This window comes from Vanacampus margaritifer, chromosome 5, assembly GCF_051991255.1.
Source record: "Vanacampus margaritifer isolate UIUO_Vmar chromosome 5, RoL_Vmar_1.0, whole genome shotgun sequence".
Lineage (NCBI taxonomy): Eukaryota > Metazoa > Chordata > Actinopteri > Syngnathiformes > Syngnathidae > Vanacampus > Vanacampus margaritifer.
In genome coordinates, this window is record NC_135436.1 from 21,945,696 (window position 1) to 21,962,105 (window position 16,410).

Sequence of the window (16,410 nt, forward strand, 5' to 3'; positions counted from 1 at the left end):
TCTGTAACTATTTATCGTGACAACACACTTTCATAATGCCATCCACACATCCTACATTTGAGAGATGATTCACTTGTAAGATAAGAATCCTCAAATAGGATTTTACGGATTTAAGGAAATTTGAGAATTTACACACTTTTTAGGTGATGATAAACATCAACATTCAAAAATATTTTCAGTACATGGTGGGTCTGATAACTGGATTTGTTTTGGGCCTCCAAATGACCAAATATGTCCCTGCTGCTGCATCCACAATTATAAGCATGTTATTGAATTATTGAAATCTCTGACAAAACTGCATGTCTTTGTAAAGGCATCTTTTCAGATTATGTTGGACATTGTGCAAGCATTCCGAATGTTGTGATGCAGACAAAAATGGCTTTTATTTTTTCTGGAGAGCTCAGTATTGTTCATTCGGTAATTTTACCGATTTGACATGTCATCATCATTGCTCTCTTTTTTTTTTTTTGTATGTGGGTGAGTATGTGTATGTGCGTGTGTGCGTGCGCACAAGTGTGTGTGTGTATTCATTAGTTCACCTAAAACCTATTAAAAAATCCCATACCGTTCACCTAAACCGAACACTTCCAGCCAGAGTCTTGAGGCCGCCAGGAGACCCGAGGAAGGACCAAAGAAAAGAAAGGAAAGGGAAAAAAATAAGAAAAAAATGGCTTTTAGACTACTGGAACAGCCAACATAAAACAAAAACAGCAACCGCTTGGCTTTCCACCTTCCTTTGACTCTCCGTTGCCCTCTCGGCTTAATTCTGGTGGTGTGAAGAGGAAAGGGGGAGGAGATGTATACGTGCAGAGCTGCACTACTCTGGACGGCTCGAGCCAGCTCTGTAGAGAGCGCTGACCTTGCATTGCAAAGACAACACTGTTATTCAGCTATTGGAACAAACCCAATAAGAAAGTGAAGCAAATGAATGACGGCGATAAAGAAGGGATGCCACTGCTTAGATTAATGACTAAAACCTTTCCATGTCATCATGCCAAAGCATGCATTGTGAGGCAGAACAGGATACAGGATGCAAAGCTGGTTGGGTTATATGTTTAATAATGCAGGTGTGAGAATGTGCATGCTTGCAAGATTGTTTTTTCCTTCTCTTTAATGATGTCATGTCATGATACACAGTAGCCTTGATTTAGTTTGCCAACACAACAGCTCTGATGTTACAGACTTTGCCGGCCACCTGCATCCTGGCCTGTTGGATACATTACAATTACATCACCATCCGCAATAAACCCCTCATTTACTGCTAAGTATATAACTCAGGATTCTACAAACAAAAGCAAGCAAACAAACTAATGAAATAGGCCTGGACAAAAATGATGGTACCTCTATACAAGATTGAAAGTAATTTGACCAGATAGGGATATGTATAAAACTCAGGTGTGTTCTTTAATTGGAATCACAGGTGTTTTCAAACTCATAATCAGTTAGTCACATGTGCTTTTTGGTGAAGTGGTATGTTGCACACTGAACATGGGCAACAGAAAACGAGGAGAGTTTTTTTATGGGGGGGTTATAGCCAATTTTCACTAGCAACAACATCCAGGCATTTCTGATATTTCTGCACCTTACACGGTGAAAACAAACAGCATATTTTATTGCTTTTGCCTGTGACTACCATACAAACCAGGCAGATTGTTATAGTAGTCAAAGACATTTCATCACATTTTGAAATCAAAATGATCTGTACAAATCAAATTACAATGATCCAAAGTCCAATGTTTTTCAATGGTCGGAGAGCTTCCTTCCACCGAGTAAGACCGCCATTTTGACTTGAGACATTTAATAGTCAACAACTCTGGTGCGTATGATATATTTTATCTAAATGTTTTTGTCATGTTATTGGATGAATATTGATTCTGAACTGCCTATGTGGCGTACTGTTATATTGACTTTTTGTATAGGGTTTCTTTCTGTAATTGTGACGATAAAACTGGTGACTTTGGTTAATTTTACCCACTACCACTGTTAGTGGGCGGACCCGTTGGCCATAGCCAGCGACTGGTGGTCACATGGCCCACGCGCGTGGTGACAAGAGGCGAGGGAGTGTACGTGGGAGTTGGGGGAGGGAGGAGAAGAGGACTACATCGGGTCCACTCGCCGAAAACCACGTACGCTCGAGGACCGCGGAGAGGGACCTCCCGGGCATCTCCCCGTGCCTCGGTCGTCTCGTGACGACCCGACTCGTTTCCTTTCATCGCCTGGGTGTGCGTGCGCTTGTTTTGAATGTACGTGGGAAGGAAGGAACGAGAACGCTGCGTGGACTGGAAGTAGACAATTCCGGAAATAACATGCGTACACGCAGCATGTCACGTACGCTCAGGAGTGGATTTGCATTGCTGTGGGCTGAAGTAAGCGATAGCGCATCAGGATCTTCGTCTCGCTTCATTTTATGTTAAACTCTCAAATGTTGTTGTATTGAACTGAAGCTATTTATATATTTTATATGGTTTTAGGCATAAGATGATGACAAAAAGTTAAGCCGGGTGGTGATAGCGTTATCGTTTTGAATTGTAGCAACATATATAAACAAAATAAATTATAAAGTTTAATGTATATAATATAAACGGCATATTAGTGCCCTTTTCTAATTGTTACCAATTCAATGGCAAACATTCTTTAGAATAATCTTGTTTCATGACAGTTTGGTTGCGTGGTGACAAATGTGTACATTAAGCTTCAAGATGCATAGAGAATAACAGTAACTTAAACTAACACAGCATTTATTGCCTGCTCTAAATGACCTATTTCATGCTATAAATAGGCCTAAAGTGTCTAATTTTACTCTTCGCAGATACACAACACAGCCTCAAAATGTTTCTGCAAATAATGCAGGCTGCTCCGCAGCTTGGCTCTGTTCAGGGTAACAGATGATGGTTACCGCAAAAGCAGGAAAAACAAGGTTAGGACATGAAAGTGTTTGCATCAGAGCTCCTCTCCGTCAGACGACCCAGCGGCTCAGCTAAAAGATGAAGGGCGGACGTGTGCTACGTGCACATCCAACACATGACGTGATGAAATGGAGACTTTGGGAGGCACGGAGCTTTTAAAGCCAAGCTCTGCCTCCTGCAAATCGGTAGCAGTTTCAGCATTTCAGGAAAGGAGGCTCAGCGGCCAGGAGCTCGCCCCTACGCCAACCGAGATTGTGTACACGCACCCGACAGACATGGGGATCAACGGCTTGTGTGGGATGCTGGTCGGGGGTCCGACTACCGACGAGTTTCTGGTGGGTCTAGCCTCCCAAAGCGACCCGCGTGGACTCACAACCCCGATCCAACAATGCAGAACCGGTGTGCCGCTCTACAACGGTGGCGTAGCGTCTCTTTTTGTGGAAGGAACCCCCGCGGGTGCTTTGGCCCACACACCAAACTCGGCACAAATTAAGAGGACCTCGGGAACCCCTATGTACTCCCTCACCAGCAGAGCCTGTCTGTTAGAGAATACAGACCCTACTGTGATAAGGTGGCTCAATAATGACCTAAGAGCTAGACAGCAACAACAGAAGAGGAGAGGTGGTGAGAACCGGGACTTTGGTTCTGAGACTTTTACCGGGTCAGCAGAGCTGGAGGATCCTGTGGACACCGTTTTTACCTCGGTGGAATCTGACTTGAAGCGAAGGAGATTGGCTGATGGAAGTATTGTTCACAATTTTTCAGCTGCTAGACTGACGGCTGATTGCAGTAATAGTTGCTATGGTGACCAGCTGATTACCAGTCAGTGTGTCACCCCCCAAACACCTTTCAGCCCTACAGTACCCCCAGCCCAAATTATCCAGCACAACATATATCAGCCGGCAATCCTGGGCCCTCCATATGACTACAGTCAGATCTCCCCTGTGGAGGTTAATGGAATCCCAACACCTCCGCCGTCAGAGGTGTCCGCCTGGTCAGCTGAGCGTGTGGCTCTTCAGTACATCGTGCCTTGCATGAAGAACTACGGCATATGCGTGAAGGACAATTTCCTTGGCCCCGTGTTAGGCGAGCGGGTCTTGGAGGAGGTTGAAGTCCTAAATCAGAACGGAAAATTCCGGGGCGGGCAGTTGGTGAGCCAGAGAGGCATTCCCTCTCGGAGCATCCGAGGTGACCAGATTGCCTGGGTGGAAGGACACGAGCTGGGGTGCAAGAACATCGGGACTCTGATGTCTTTGATCGACGAGGCCATCATGTATAGTGCGGCCAATGGACAGCTGGGGGACTGTGTCATCAACGGACGGACTAAGGTGAGAGTTCATGCTGGATTTGATCAGTTTGAAGTTTGATCATGGTCATGTAATTTTGGTCGCATAGTTACTTCCCCATGAACATGTCTGAAGTTCAGATTGCACAGTGGGCATCTTATTTTCTTCCCACCTCAGTTTAGGCCTGCCCCAACCAGTGCCCTCATCATGTTGGCACCCAGAGGAAGAAAAATGCATAAGAAGCTGTATCGCCTGGAAATCGGCCCAGCTATGTGTGGCTTTGAAGGCAATTCTGTCCCTTCTTTGGTTTAAATATGCTAATATAATGCTGCACTTTTTAGTAGTAGTCAATTTATGTCTTTTTAGGGCTAATTATTGCCTTCTTAATAGCTATGAAGTCAAAGCTTACAGGAAAAATGCGACACATTTTCCTCCAAAATGACAATCTTTCAAAATGCTGAATCTGATTGGAAAGATCACTTTTTATTTTTTCTTCTTCTTCTTTTTTTTTTATATAAATCAAATGATTTTTTTCTGGAAAAATTAGGTTTTTGTTTTGGATTTTTTTGTGTGCCTTTTTTGTGGAATGTTCTTGTGTGGTATCGTCTATAGAAAATCCAGTCCAAAACAGTATCTTGCTTATTTCTCAACATCTCCTCCATCTTATTGTTTTGTTTGTTGTTACTATGGGAATCTGTTTTTTCGAATGGATGACAAGTTTTAGCTAAAAATATCCACCAATATTCTCATGCAGGGTGAAAATTTGAGATGTTCTTGAGGTCAGTGCATCAAAATGACTGCGACGTTTCAAGTGGTGTTACTTGCCTTAAAATTTTGAATTAAAGGTGCATTGTGCCGTTTAAAAAAGGTAATGTTAAAGCTTTTTCTACATCTTGCATGCTCCACCAATGCCCAGATGAGTACAAAGAGCCCTGACTGTTTTACTCTGACTGCACCTATCAGCTTTTAGCTTTCCTTTATAGTAGTGTGCGGATCGGGTCCGCACACTCCACAGTTTCTTTGGGGAGGGGAGAGGCATATTACCAGGATGTTACGTGTGAAGTGTCGATGCTCAACTCGAGTCGCTACTTACGTTACCCAAGCAATAAACATGTCCAAGGACTCTTTTAGGGATGGGCAGAATAATTGGTTAGTGATTAAGAATTCAATAGATTGTGATGAGTTGTTGTTCTGAATGGAGCGCTGTATGCTACTTGGTTGGAACCAACAGGCTAGACTTGTTCTTCTTTAGAGTATAAACAAAGAGAACAGCTATAAGAAGTTGAGCTATATCTATGCGGACGGAGAGATTGTGCCATTCCAGTAAAAGCACTATTTAACGTATAACTTCATTCATTGTTAGTTTTTCCCCGTAGTCGTAAATCTTGATGATCAATTTGATATCTTTAAGTGACTAACATACATCATCGTAGCTTAGCAGGTAGTGGTACAATACTGGATTGTAGTCAAATCGGGTGGAATTGCTTTTGTACTTTTGGCACGTTTGCACTATTCCATTTTAGTCCAATAATTTCCCTCAAGGGTGCTACTTAAGTGTAGATTGTGTCTTGAGGGACTCCTACTCAGCTCCCATTTCTGACATTGTACCACTTTCCTTGATAGTTGATACTGTCCCCGCCTCAGGAATTGAACTGTGTTTTTAAGAATCCAGTGTCAAAGTCTGTTGACCAATGTGTTGCCAGCCATTTACAGCCATTTAATTGTCATCTGAGAATTGATTGGAGTCCACCTCCACTTGTGTTTTGATCTCCAGTTTAGTACAGTCCTTATTAGAACTCAACAACCTGGCTCACCCCATCTGTTTTGGAGCATCTAGCCCTTGCCCCATGTCTCATCATTTACATAAGACCAAGGCCATGTTTGGACAGCGCCGACCTTTGCTTTACCAGCACCACGCTGCTGTCAGGTGTACTCGGACAGAAGGATAGCAATGCAAGACGGGTTTTCACAAGGAGGTATTTAGTCTCGTAATAACCGGTGCATTGTCAGTTTTCCACAATGTCCTTAAGAAAGACTACTGCGTTCCTTGACAACGGTTACGTTCCATTTTTAATACCAGTTCTTAATGTTTCTGCATCCTATCCCATTTTTTCAGACTTGTCAGTTTTGCCACAGGTTTCAAGCCCATACTGAGCACAGCTCTATGTTGTCTGAAAATTATGCATAAACATCAGCAACAGCACGTCTCATTAATATGCCGCAACTCTCATTAGTCCGTAGGAGTCGGGTCGTTCTGTGTAATGGATTTTGGTCACGATATTGTATGCGTTTTTTCAGTATGTGCCGTTATCTAGTGATTGGGGAGCCATGTAGCAGAATCTGTGTCATTCCGAGCGTCTGCTGCAGCAGACCGTCCTCAGATGCCCTTCTGGTGCTCAGCAGTACCACCATTGCAGCCCAAGCTGGCAGTAACAACACACAGCTACAGATTTAGACCAGGGTTTTATGTTGATCTGCACTCCATCCTTTCAGATAATGGAGAGATTAAAAAAATATGATTAGAGGTGAAAGGATGTATCATTTTTGACATTGCATGCTTTTTCCTATTGTGTAACTAAATATTTACTAAACAGAGTTAGACTGGGAGCCATTTCTTTATCTGCACCGATCATCAACATTTTTGACTAGATATCTTTAGTGGATTATGCAATTCAAGTCTGTTCTGCATCATTTGCACTGGTCACCAATAGCACAAAACACACACACACACACACACACACCCCCACACACACACACTACAGTAAGTTTGTTTTACTATCTTTGTGGGGCCATCTTATTGGCATAATGCATTTCCTAGCCCCTTCCCCTAACCCCAACCATCAAAAATGATTGCCTACCCCTATTCCTTACCCTAACCTCAACCATAACTCAATTCAAACCTAAACTCTAAAACCAAGTCTTGACCTTCAAAAAGAGGTCTAAGCTTGTGGGGCCCAGCAAAATTGCCCCACATGGACGGGTGGGACCCACAACTCTGTGAAATCCTGGCATGTAGGCCCCACTATCTAACAAAAACAAGACCACACATTCACACCTATGGTCTTCAATCAAAATGTCATTCGTACCCGGATTGCCTGACCAAGGCAGACATGCTAACCAAAATCCGATTGTGCTGCCTACACCACCACAAGGGATTAAAAATAAAACTATGTTGGTTTGATCAAAATACAGACTTTTAGCTTTCATTTTAAAGAGGTTTGACAATAATCTACATTAAACATTCAGGAAGTAGCGATTTTATACAGAGTACCTCCATTTTCTGGCTCTTAGACAATAAACTGACAAGGTTATTAACCGAGGCGTGGTCCATTTCCTTGTAATTTTATATAAACAGTAAGTGAACTGTAAGGTAAGTCATATTGCTTAAGTAGTACTTAAACATGCTCCAACAAGCAAGTCATTTCTTTCTCATTTTGCTAAATAATGAGCCATGATATTGAGTCGGAATGAGATGGTTGTGCACCTAATAGTTCTTTATTCATATAATTATCCTACAGACTTACACATAAAAAAAAATCATAGTGATAATAGCTATTAATCATGTCTGATAATTCATGTAACATCCTCTCTGTACTCCAAGTGATGAATTCAATGTCGAAATGTGATACTATGGCACTAACAGATAGTAACTAATTTCTTCCCTGTCTGAAAATGATAAATGTGACTTTTGACCCATCACTGATAACCCCCTAAATTCATAGTTGATTCATAGTAAGGGCACATTAAGTATTGACCCATAAACACATTAAAGCGGGAGTGGTATTTCTATTTATTTAGCGGGTGCACGACCGATTAACTGTACAAGATACTCACTTCCCTGTACCTTCATGCATTATCAGGCGTTTCTTCATCCCCTGCACCATCTTGTAGCTGCAAATCACAATAGGCATGCACCCTCTCAATTTACTTTTGTTCTTGTTCAGTACAGCATCTAATGCCTGACCAACCACCACCGGATCGGCATGTGGCTGGCACACGTTAAGCATCAATGGCGGTGTCCGTCGGGGCACGCATTGCTCGGTGCCAATTAAACCATAATTTACTGAGGGCACTGATCTCAGCAGAGATGTGACGTGAGCCGAGGCCTGGAGATAGGATCGCAGCATGCTGTGTCACGCCGAGTGACGTTTGTTTGCGTGTGTGTGTGTGTGGTCTTGTTTTTGTTACATAGTGGGGCCAACATTTCAGGATTTTACAGAGTTGTGGGGTCCACCCGTCCAAGTGTTGGGCCTCACAAGTTTAGACCTCTTTTTGAGGGTCAATACTTTGTTTTAGAGTTTAGCTTTGAATTGGGTTATGGTTGAGGTTAGGGTAAGGAATAGTGGTAGGCAATCTTTTTTGATGGTTAGGGGAAGGGGCTAGAAAATGTATTATGTCAATGAGATGGCCCCACAAAGATAGTAAAACAAATGTGTGCATGTGTGTGTGTGTGTGTGCGCGGGCGCGCGCGCGCTTAAGGCCCCTTTTAGTCACTTCAGTGTATGTGTGAAGTTGACCTCTGCTGTAGAATTAAATTGTTGCTTCCACTCAAATACTGTATATTTAATACCTTCAATATAAACATATTCATACTAGCACTTTCCCCCACCGTGCTTACTGTTTGTAAAATAGCCTCATGAATAGGGTAGTCTGTGATTTAGAGCTGCGTTCCAAAAAGGAAACAGTACCTTGCAATATCTAGTGAGATCTAGTTAGAGCAAAAATGTTACCTTTGTAAAGATAGTAATATTATTGACACAGTTGAAAATGACTAATGAGGACAAACACTTTAGAAACGGATGGATGGATGAATTTAAACATTTATGAAGGCCATAGGCAGTTAAGTTAACTGCAGCACAAAGTCACTTGGCTGACTGAGGATGAGAAACATGAGTAGGAAGCCCTTAGGTCCCGCCTCACTGAAAGCCACTGACAGGTGGCGATTGTGCTAGAAATCTTTGTTTTGATTTCCTCAGGGTGGCAACTCTTGTTGTAGCACAACATCGACGTCGGTGTCAAGCAAGCCGGGTCAAATCGATATTGCAACCACGCGGAACCTGTTAGTCATGAATGACGCACAGGTTGCGGCTCAGGTGATGTGATTCAGAGAGGTTCCAGAGTTTCCAGGGTAATTTAATATAGCCCACCGCTCGTTGAAATGTGATGGCCCTACAAGTGGACAAGGATGGACAACTGATGCCCAGGCACCCAGACTGACAAAGACTGGCTATCATAGGGTGACCATATTCTCATATCCAAAAAAGAGGAAACTTGCCCCGGCCCTGAAATTGTGGTACCAGTCGCAGTTACATGGTGTACTTCACCTCCTATTAGTCACGCAATGCCAATCGGACATTTTCATGAATTTATAAATGAACAGGACGTAAGAAAATGGTATGTTTTCCCAAAACAGGACGTTTGGTCACCATAGGCTAACAGTTAGCTCGTTATTAGCCAGCTGCTAATCTGAGCTACTGACAAAAGATGGCTAACAATTGGCCAGTTATAATCCAGAAACTAACCTGAGCTACTGACAAAGACTGGCTAACTGTTAGCCAGTTAGCAGCCAGCTGCTTACCTGAGCTACTGACAAAAACTGGCTAACTGTTAGCCAGTTAGCAGCCAGCTACTTATCTGAGCTACTGACAAAGACTGGGTAACAGTTAGCCAGGTAATAGCCAGCTGCTAACCCGATAAACGTCTAACTGTAACAAAGACTTGTTAACCGCTAATTTTATGAGCCATTCCACTCCCAATGGTGGCCGCAATGAAAACAATTTATCACAATATCACTTTTTTTCCACCCACAGAAATCTAGGGATGCATAGTTTCCTAGCACTGCTGCTGGCTACAATCATTCAGAATCTCTCCCTGCTGCCAGACAGTAAAATAATCTGCTGTAGTTGATACCCGCCTAGTCAGCGGAGATGTTTAGAAATCTCAGAAACATGAACTTGTTTCTGTAGCCTGCATTCATGGCACACGCTCTTTTAGTTTTCTCTCATTTCTCATTTTAAGGCCATTTCAGGCACTTTGGTGTTGAAATGCGCACTGACTTGAGAGCAGTCACGCAGGTCTGCGCTCCCCAGCGAGAATGGCCCCCCCGAGCTGCCTCACTGGCGTCAAGTGGGGGAAATACCAGCGTGAGACCATTGTTTCGTTTGTGGATTTCAATGTGTAGATCCTCATTTTGACCAGCTGCTGAACTTCTACATATTTCTGTGCTTTTGACATGTGGGAACCTAACGTGAAAAAAAAAAAGAGAGCCAATGCGAGATCTGTATAAAAAAAAAAAATTAAATCCTTAATGTTTACTGATGGTTAAGAGAAGTCCTTAATTATGCTGGTCTCTCTGACTGAGAGGTGTTTCTAAGACCAAGATATTAGAAACATCTATCAGTAGCTTCAATTCCACACACAATTTCCAGAATACAATACAGTGTAGTAATCCATGGCACAAAGCCACTGTAAATGTCCTTTGTAATATGTAATAGTGCTGAACAAACAAAACTAATCATCCTGTTTCCTCCGTTGTAGGCAATGGTCGCCTGTTACCCAGGGAAAGGTGCAGGATATGTCCGCCATGTGGATAACCCGAACGGTGACGGCCGCTGTATCACATGTATCTACTATCTCAACAAGAACTGGGATGTCAAGGTATGATGAAGAAGTGAACCCCGGTATTCTGTTTGAAATGGTTGATTTTACATCGGGGTTCGTTCATGGTCACTACATTTCCTAAACGTTCTCTAAAAAGTCTTGTGTTTTTTCTTGATGCAAGCAAATTTTTACCATGTTCAAAAATATTTTTTCTTGTCGTAAAGAAATTTGGAACACATTCCAAATAGTAGCTAAATTTACTATCAATAATAATAGCTGGCTTAGCTAAATACATGCTAGCACAAAATTCTCTGAGCATTAGTTCTTCACACAAGTCATTAAACTCACCTGTTGGCATTTGCATTTAATAATAAATGTTAGCGAATACAGGCAAACTAAGTTGTAACGGCAAAGTAGACTAAAAGTATACACTTTGTGCACGGGGTGCATTCATTGTCTGCCAATAAAATGGGATATTTCAAACACAAGTGAATTGAAACTAACTAACAATAAGTAAATAAAGAATTAACCCAGTTCTGACATGCTAACCTGGATTATATGTGGGTTCACTGCACTTGCTATTGTTAGATATTTTCCCTCCATGTGTAGCTTGAATGAACACGAAAAGTAATGTTTTTCTTTCTTTTTTAAAAAAAAAAAAATATATATAGACACAAGGTGGGGTGCTGCAGATCTTCCCCGAAGGTAAAAATGTGGTCGCAAACATCGAGCCCTTGTTTGACCGACTGCTCATCTTCTGGTCGAACCGCCGCAACCCACACGAAGTCAAACCGGCCTTCGCTACTCGGTGAGCTTCAACTTGGGACATTTAGGACTTCTTTCATTTACGTCACTGAACGGCATCCATCCTTTTCTCCTAGCTGGGGGGGGGCGAGGTGGGGTCAGAGGCAGGAAGTATGTGTTTCCTGAAAGGGGGGGGGGGGCATGCCGGTGGGGAGGAAGGTTCAATTGCAGGGCTCGTGCTGACGAGGCACACATGAGAGACAGGAATAAACAAAACAGCCCCACAGGAGTGAGGAGACATTGTGGAAATTAACCCCTCACTGACCTAAGGATTATCTTATGCTCTGCTCACATCTTAACTCATTAACTGCCATTGACGGCTATAAACGTCAAAAATTCATTTGAACTATTTCTATTAGTTTAACATTTTTTCCACTTCAAATCTAGTTTTTTTTTTTTTGTACATTTAGTTTTGTAAATAAAATGTGTGATTAATCGCGTGTTGACTAGGGAAGTCATGCGATAAATTACGATTAAAAACTTTTAATTGTCTGACGCGCCGAATTTTTAATAATATATATATATATATATTTTATTCATTCACTGCCATTGACGGCTATAAACGTCAAAAATTCAACTTAACATTTTTTTCCACTTTTGTTAACAAGAGTATGAAAATCTAGAATTTTTTTATTGTACATTTAGAACATATAGAATTTGTGATTAATCGTGAGTTAACTAGTGAAGTCGTGTAATTAATTACAATTAAAAACATTTAATCGCCTCTTGTCCCTAATTTTTAATAAAACATTTTTTTAATGAATTTATGGCAGTGAATGAGTTAATAAAGTAGCGCTAATAAATTCTCTACAGTGGAACCTCTCAGGTCAAATAAATCTGTTCCTGAAGGTTTAGGGTTTAAACCCATTTTTTCCTATGGATACGATGGACATCCATTCCCAGCCAGTTTAATCTGCTAAAAAGTATCTTAACACGAGATGTTTTCTTATTATGTTTGTCTTCCAGCTATGCCATCACAGTCTGGTACTTTGATGCCAAAGAGCGAGCAGAAGCGAAAGAGAAATACAGGCTAGGTGAGCTGAAAAACTCCTTTTGTTAATTCTCGGGTTATATTGTGACAAATGTGCTTTTTCCTCTGCTATCTGTGTCCATAGCAACGGGACAGAAAGGTGTTCAAGTGCCTGTCAGTCCGAACAGCAGGACATGAATCCCTGCTAATCAGCGGAGAGCAAGCATGAAAGCACCGTGTGCCTTTCTGAGCTCTTAATGGATGCCATAAAAGGAGTTAAGGGAGTTAAACTGTCACTCGCTTGTGCAGAACGGACCGCGCTGCTCTGCTAAAGGTCAGCCCGCAGTCCTCCCTGGCGGAAAACGAAACGTTCCTGTTCTTTACACAACTCGAATCCTCAATGAGTACAATTAACTGGAAAAAAGGACTCCTGTCTAGTTTGTTTGTTTGTTACTTTGCCTGTTGCAGTAATGTGAGGAATCCCCCCCCCCCACCCCTCACTTTAAACAAGAACATGATGAATCCAATCGGAGAGACACAAAGAGCATCGGTCATCAACAGGACGTTTTGACCTCGCGATGACCTCCTGCGTAGCTATGAAAAGGCCATTATGGAGAAATTATGACTACTTGACAGTAAGGAGAAGATGGTACTTTTTTACTCAGCGCTCACCATCCACAATAAGCTGAATTGTCCTTAACTCATTCACTGCCATTGACGGTTATAGACGTAAAATATTAAATTTAACTATTTCTATTAGTTTCACGTTTTTTTCCACTTTGGTTACCAAGAGTATGAAAACCTATACTTTTTGTTATTGTACATTTATAACAGATATAAAATGTGTGATTAATCGTGAGTTAACTCATGAAGTCATGCAATTAATTATGATTAAAAAATGTAATCGCTTGACGCTCCTAAATTTTATTAATTTTTTCTTTTTAATAAATCACGTCAGGCGATTAAATTTTGTAATTGTAATTAATCGCATGACTTTAATAGTTAACTCACGATTAATCATACATTTTATATCTGTTATAAATGTGCAATATTTTTTTTCTAGGTTTTAATATTTTTGTTAACAAAAGTGGGGGAAAAAAATGTTAAACTAATAGAAATAGTTCAAATGAATTTTTGACGTCAATGGCAGTGAATGAGATAATAGAAGGCGGCATACGCGTTTCATTTTCTCTCGATGGCTGCCTAACGAGAGTGACGACATGAGAGGAAACTTTTTCACTCTACATTTTCGAAGTGATGTGGACCGACATCGCTTCATAGCCTCAAACTGGGTCTCACTTAAGTGTGCATGTGTGTGTGTATGCATGTGTGTGTATGCGAGTCCACTTGTACCTCGTACTTGCTCTAACACAAGAAAAGTACACCATGTAGATGTCTACCACATGCTGACAGATAATGCAAAGATAACTATAGTTAGAATAATAATAAAAAAAAACATTTGTATACTCACCGGCAACACCCGAACACGCATGTAATACAATACGAGAGCTGTATTGACACTGCAATGTCAATAAAGGTACAGATGAGCCCAAAATTATTCAGACCTTGACAAAAAAAAAAAAAGAATGTGGCAAGTGTAGGTCTGTGTGTTGAGATATATTTGAGTTTCCATTATATTGTTAACATAGACAAAAAAGTTCCTTGGTCATCAATATTCTTCATACACAGGCGCATCAAATAATACTCATAAAAAGCTTGTTTATGTCAGAAATCACATACTGTAAATTGTTTCCTCGATATAATGCGGTTCGCCTTTCGCAGATTTTTTTTGGGGGGTGCAAATTTTGCACGCTTTTTTTTCACAGTAGTGTACATTTTTCTTAAAATCTATAAAGGTTTGAAAATTGAGAATGTTTAAACGAGAGAAATGTGGAAAAAAATGCTAACGCCTGTCAGAAAAGTGTATAAAGTGTGTGGGGAGGTGTTTTACAGCCTTAAAATATATATAAGTGGAAAAAATAAATCTGACTTTTTTTTTTGTGCAGATTTCACCTTTGCAGGTATTTTTTGAAACGTAACCTTAGCGATAAATGAGGAAACACTGTAATACCCATGCAAAGTTTGTCAGGAATTAGTTGCAAAATGTGGAACTCATTTTATTCATATTCATGAAACAAATTGGAAAATACTTTTTAGGAGGCCAATTCCTACACAATTTATATATGTTAAAATAATTTTTGATTGTTTAAATATTCTAAATTGAAAATGTTGTGCTTTCCTTGCTTTAAACTGTTCAGTGGACCCCCGCTTTTTAGCGCCGGCTTGCGAATAGTGAAAATCCGCAAATAATTGGCGCTCATATTATAAATGCATTTTTGTAAACAGACAAAAAAGCTTCTTTCTTTTTTTAATCGGTGACTAGGTTGCATTCAAAATAAATAAAACAATGCTGAATATTTGTCACTGACTCTAAAATAACACGTTTTGCTACTTTCTTGACGGCTAGAAAAAGCTCATTCAGCTAGTCAAGATATGAATCTTTTTGGGTTTAACTGTATGAATTTAACAATATAATATTTATTATGGTTGTAGTTTGCAGTGGAGTCGAACTGCACTGCTTCACGACAACAACTTGAGAATGCGTGTAGTGTGCAGTTTTTCACTATTTGCCACTCTGGTGTAACCAAATACGGTAACCAAAATGAACAACCAATGCATGTATTCCTCCATCAAAACTGATGCTAATTATGGTTCGAATACAAATCTTGTATTGGATTCCATTACAATGTGCATGTACTGGTGAGCTGATAATATGCTAATTTTTAAGAGCATAATTCTTATTTCAAGACATATGTAGGAATAATACAATACTAAGCACAGGGTTGAGCACGCACACACAAACCATATGTGAACTGCGGCGTGTACTGCCTGCTTGTGTGCGCGTTTGTGTGGGTGTGTAAGCTCGACTTTCTCAATGGGTATTTGCACACGTGATAGATCTACTGTCTTGACAATAGGTTACAGTTGTTTGTGTTAGCCTGGTTAAAAAGGTTACTTTACAACAACAAAAAAAGCACTTTATTGAGTGAACTGATCGAGTGTTTGTAAAAGAGAAAAAAAAGAGCCAGATAAAGGAGTTACTCAACTGGCTGTGGTAGTTGAAGAAAATGCAATAATGTTTGTTTTGTAACGCTTGATAACAATCAAACCAATTGTGAACTAATGTGAAAATAAAATAAAATGCAAATGAATAATGCCTTCATGTTGTGTCTTTTATGAGTTTTAGAAATCAGACATAGCTACAAAAGCCAACGTAGCCAATAGCACTGACCTTTACCTCATTTTGTAGAAACACACTGCCCTTCATAACCCCAAAGCTTAAAAAAAAAAAGTTACCTTTTTTGACTGATAGAAATAGCCCAAGGTTTCACTGATTGAAAAATGGCGATTAAAGACCCTGTTTATGAATTCACAGATTTGTTTCTACGTGAATTTTACATGTTTGAAGATAGTAGCTAAAAACAAGTCCAAACACAAATGAGCACTAGGCTTCAGGCTGGCATAGAGTAGAGTGCCTCATTGTCTACATTGAGTGCGCGTATCAAATGCACTGGTGGAAGAAAGGAGGAGGATGCGGAGGGATAAAAATGCAAGTTCAACAAGACAGCTATCATGAGAATTGGAGCTTCACACTGGCGTGGCTGCTTTAGAGTGCCTCATTGTTCACATTGCATGTGCACATGCCATGCAGAGACTGAGACTGGTAGAAGAATGAGGAGGGGCGGAGAAAAAAAACCTCAGAGGCATACAGAGTGCCTCGTTCGCTACGTGAAACCGGTCGGTGGTGCAAAAAAAGGTTAGGGAATGCTGTACCAGTAACCAA

General features: G+C 40.8%; 1 protein-coding gene across 2 annotated transcripts; it reads left to right on the plus strand.

Annotated features, from left to right (window-relative positions):
- Positions 1–1,450: 1,450 nt before the first annotated feature.
- egln2 (egl-9 family hypoxia-inducible factor 2) lies at positions 1,451–15,783 on the plus strand. Of its 2 annotated transcripts, none has more exons than XM_077565929.1 (6): positions 1,451–1,816; positions 2,810–4,234; positions 10,730–10,849; positions 11,464–11,600; positions 12,563–12,630; positions 12,712–15,783. In XM_077565929.1, exons 2-6 carry the CDS (start codon positions 3,035–3,037, stop codon positions 12,762–12,764), a joined length of 1,578 nt encoding a protein of 525 aa, XP_077422055.1. In that variant the 5' UTR covers positions 1,451–1,816; positions 2,810–3,034; the 3' UTR covers positions 12,765–15,783. The 2 variants fall into 2 exon arrangements, with proteins under 2 accessions (XP_077422055.1, XP_077422054.1); XM_077565928.1 differs by lacking the exon at positions 1,451–1,816 and adding an exon at positions 2,045–2,366.
- The last annotated feature ends 627 nt before the right edge of the window (positions 15,784–16,410 follow it).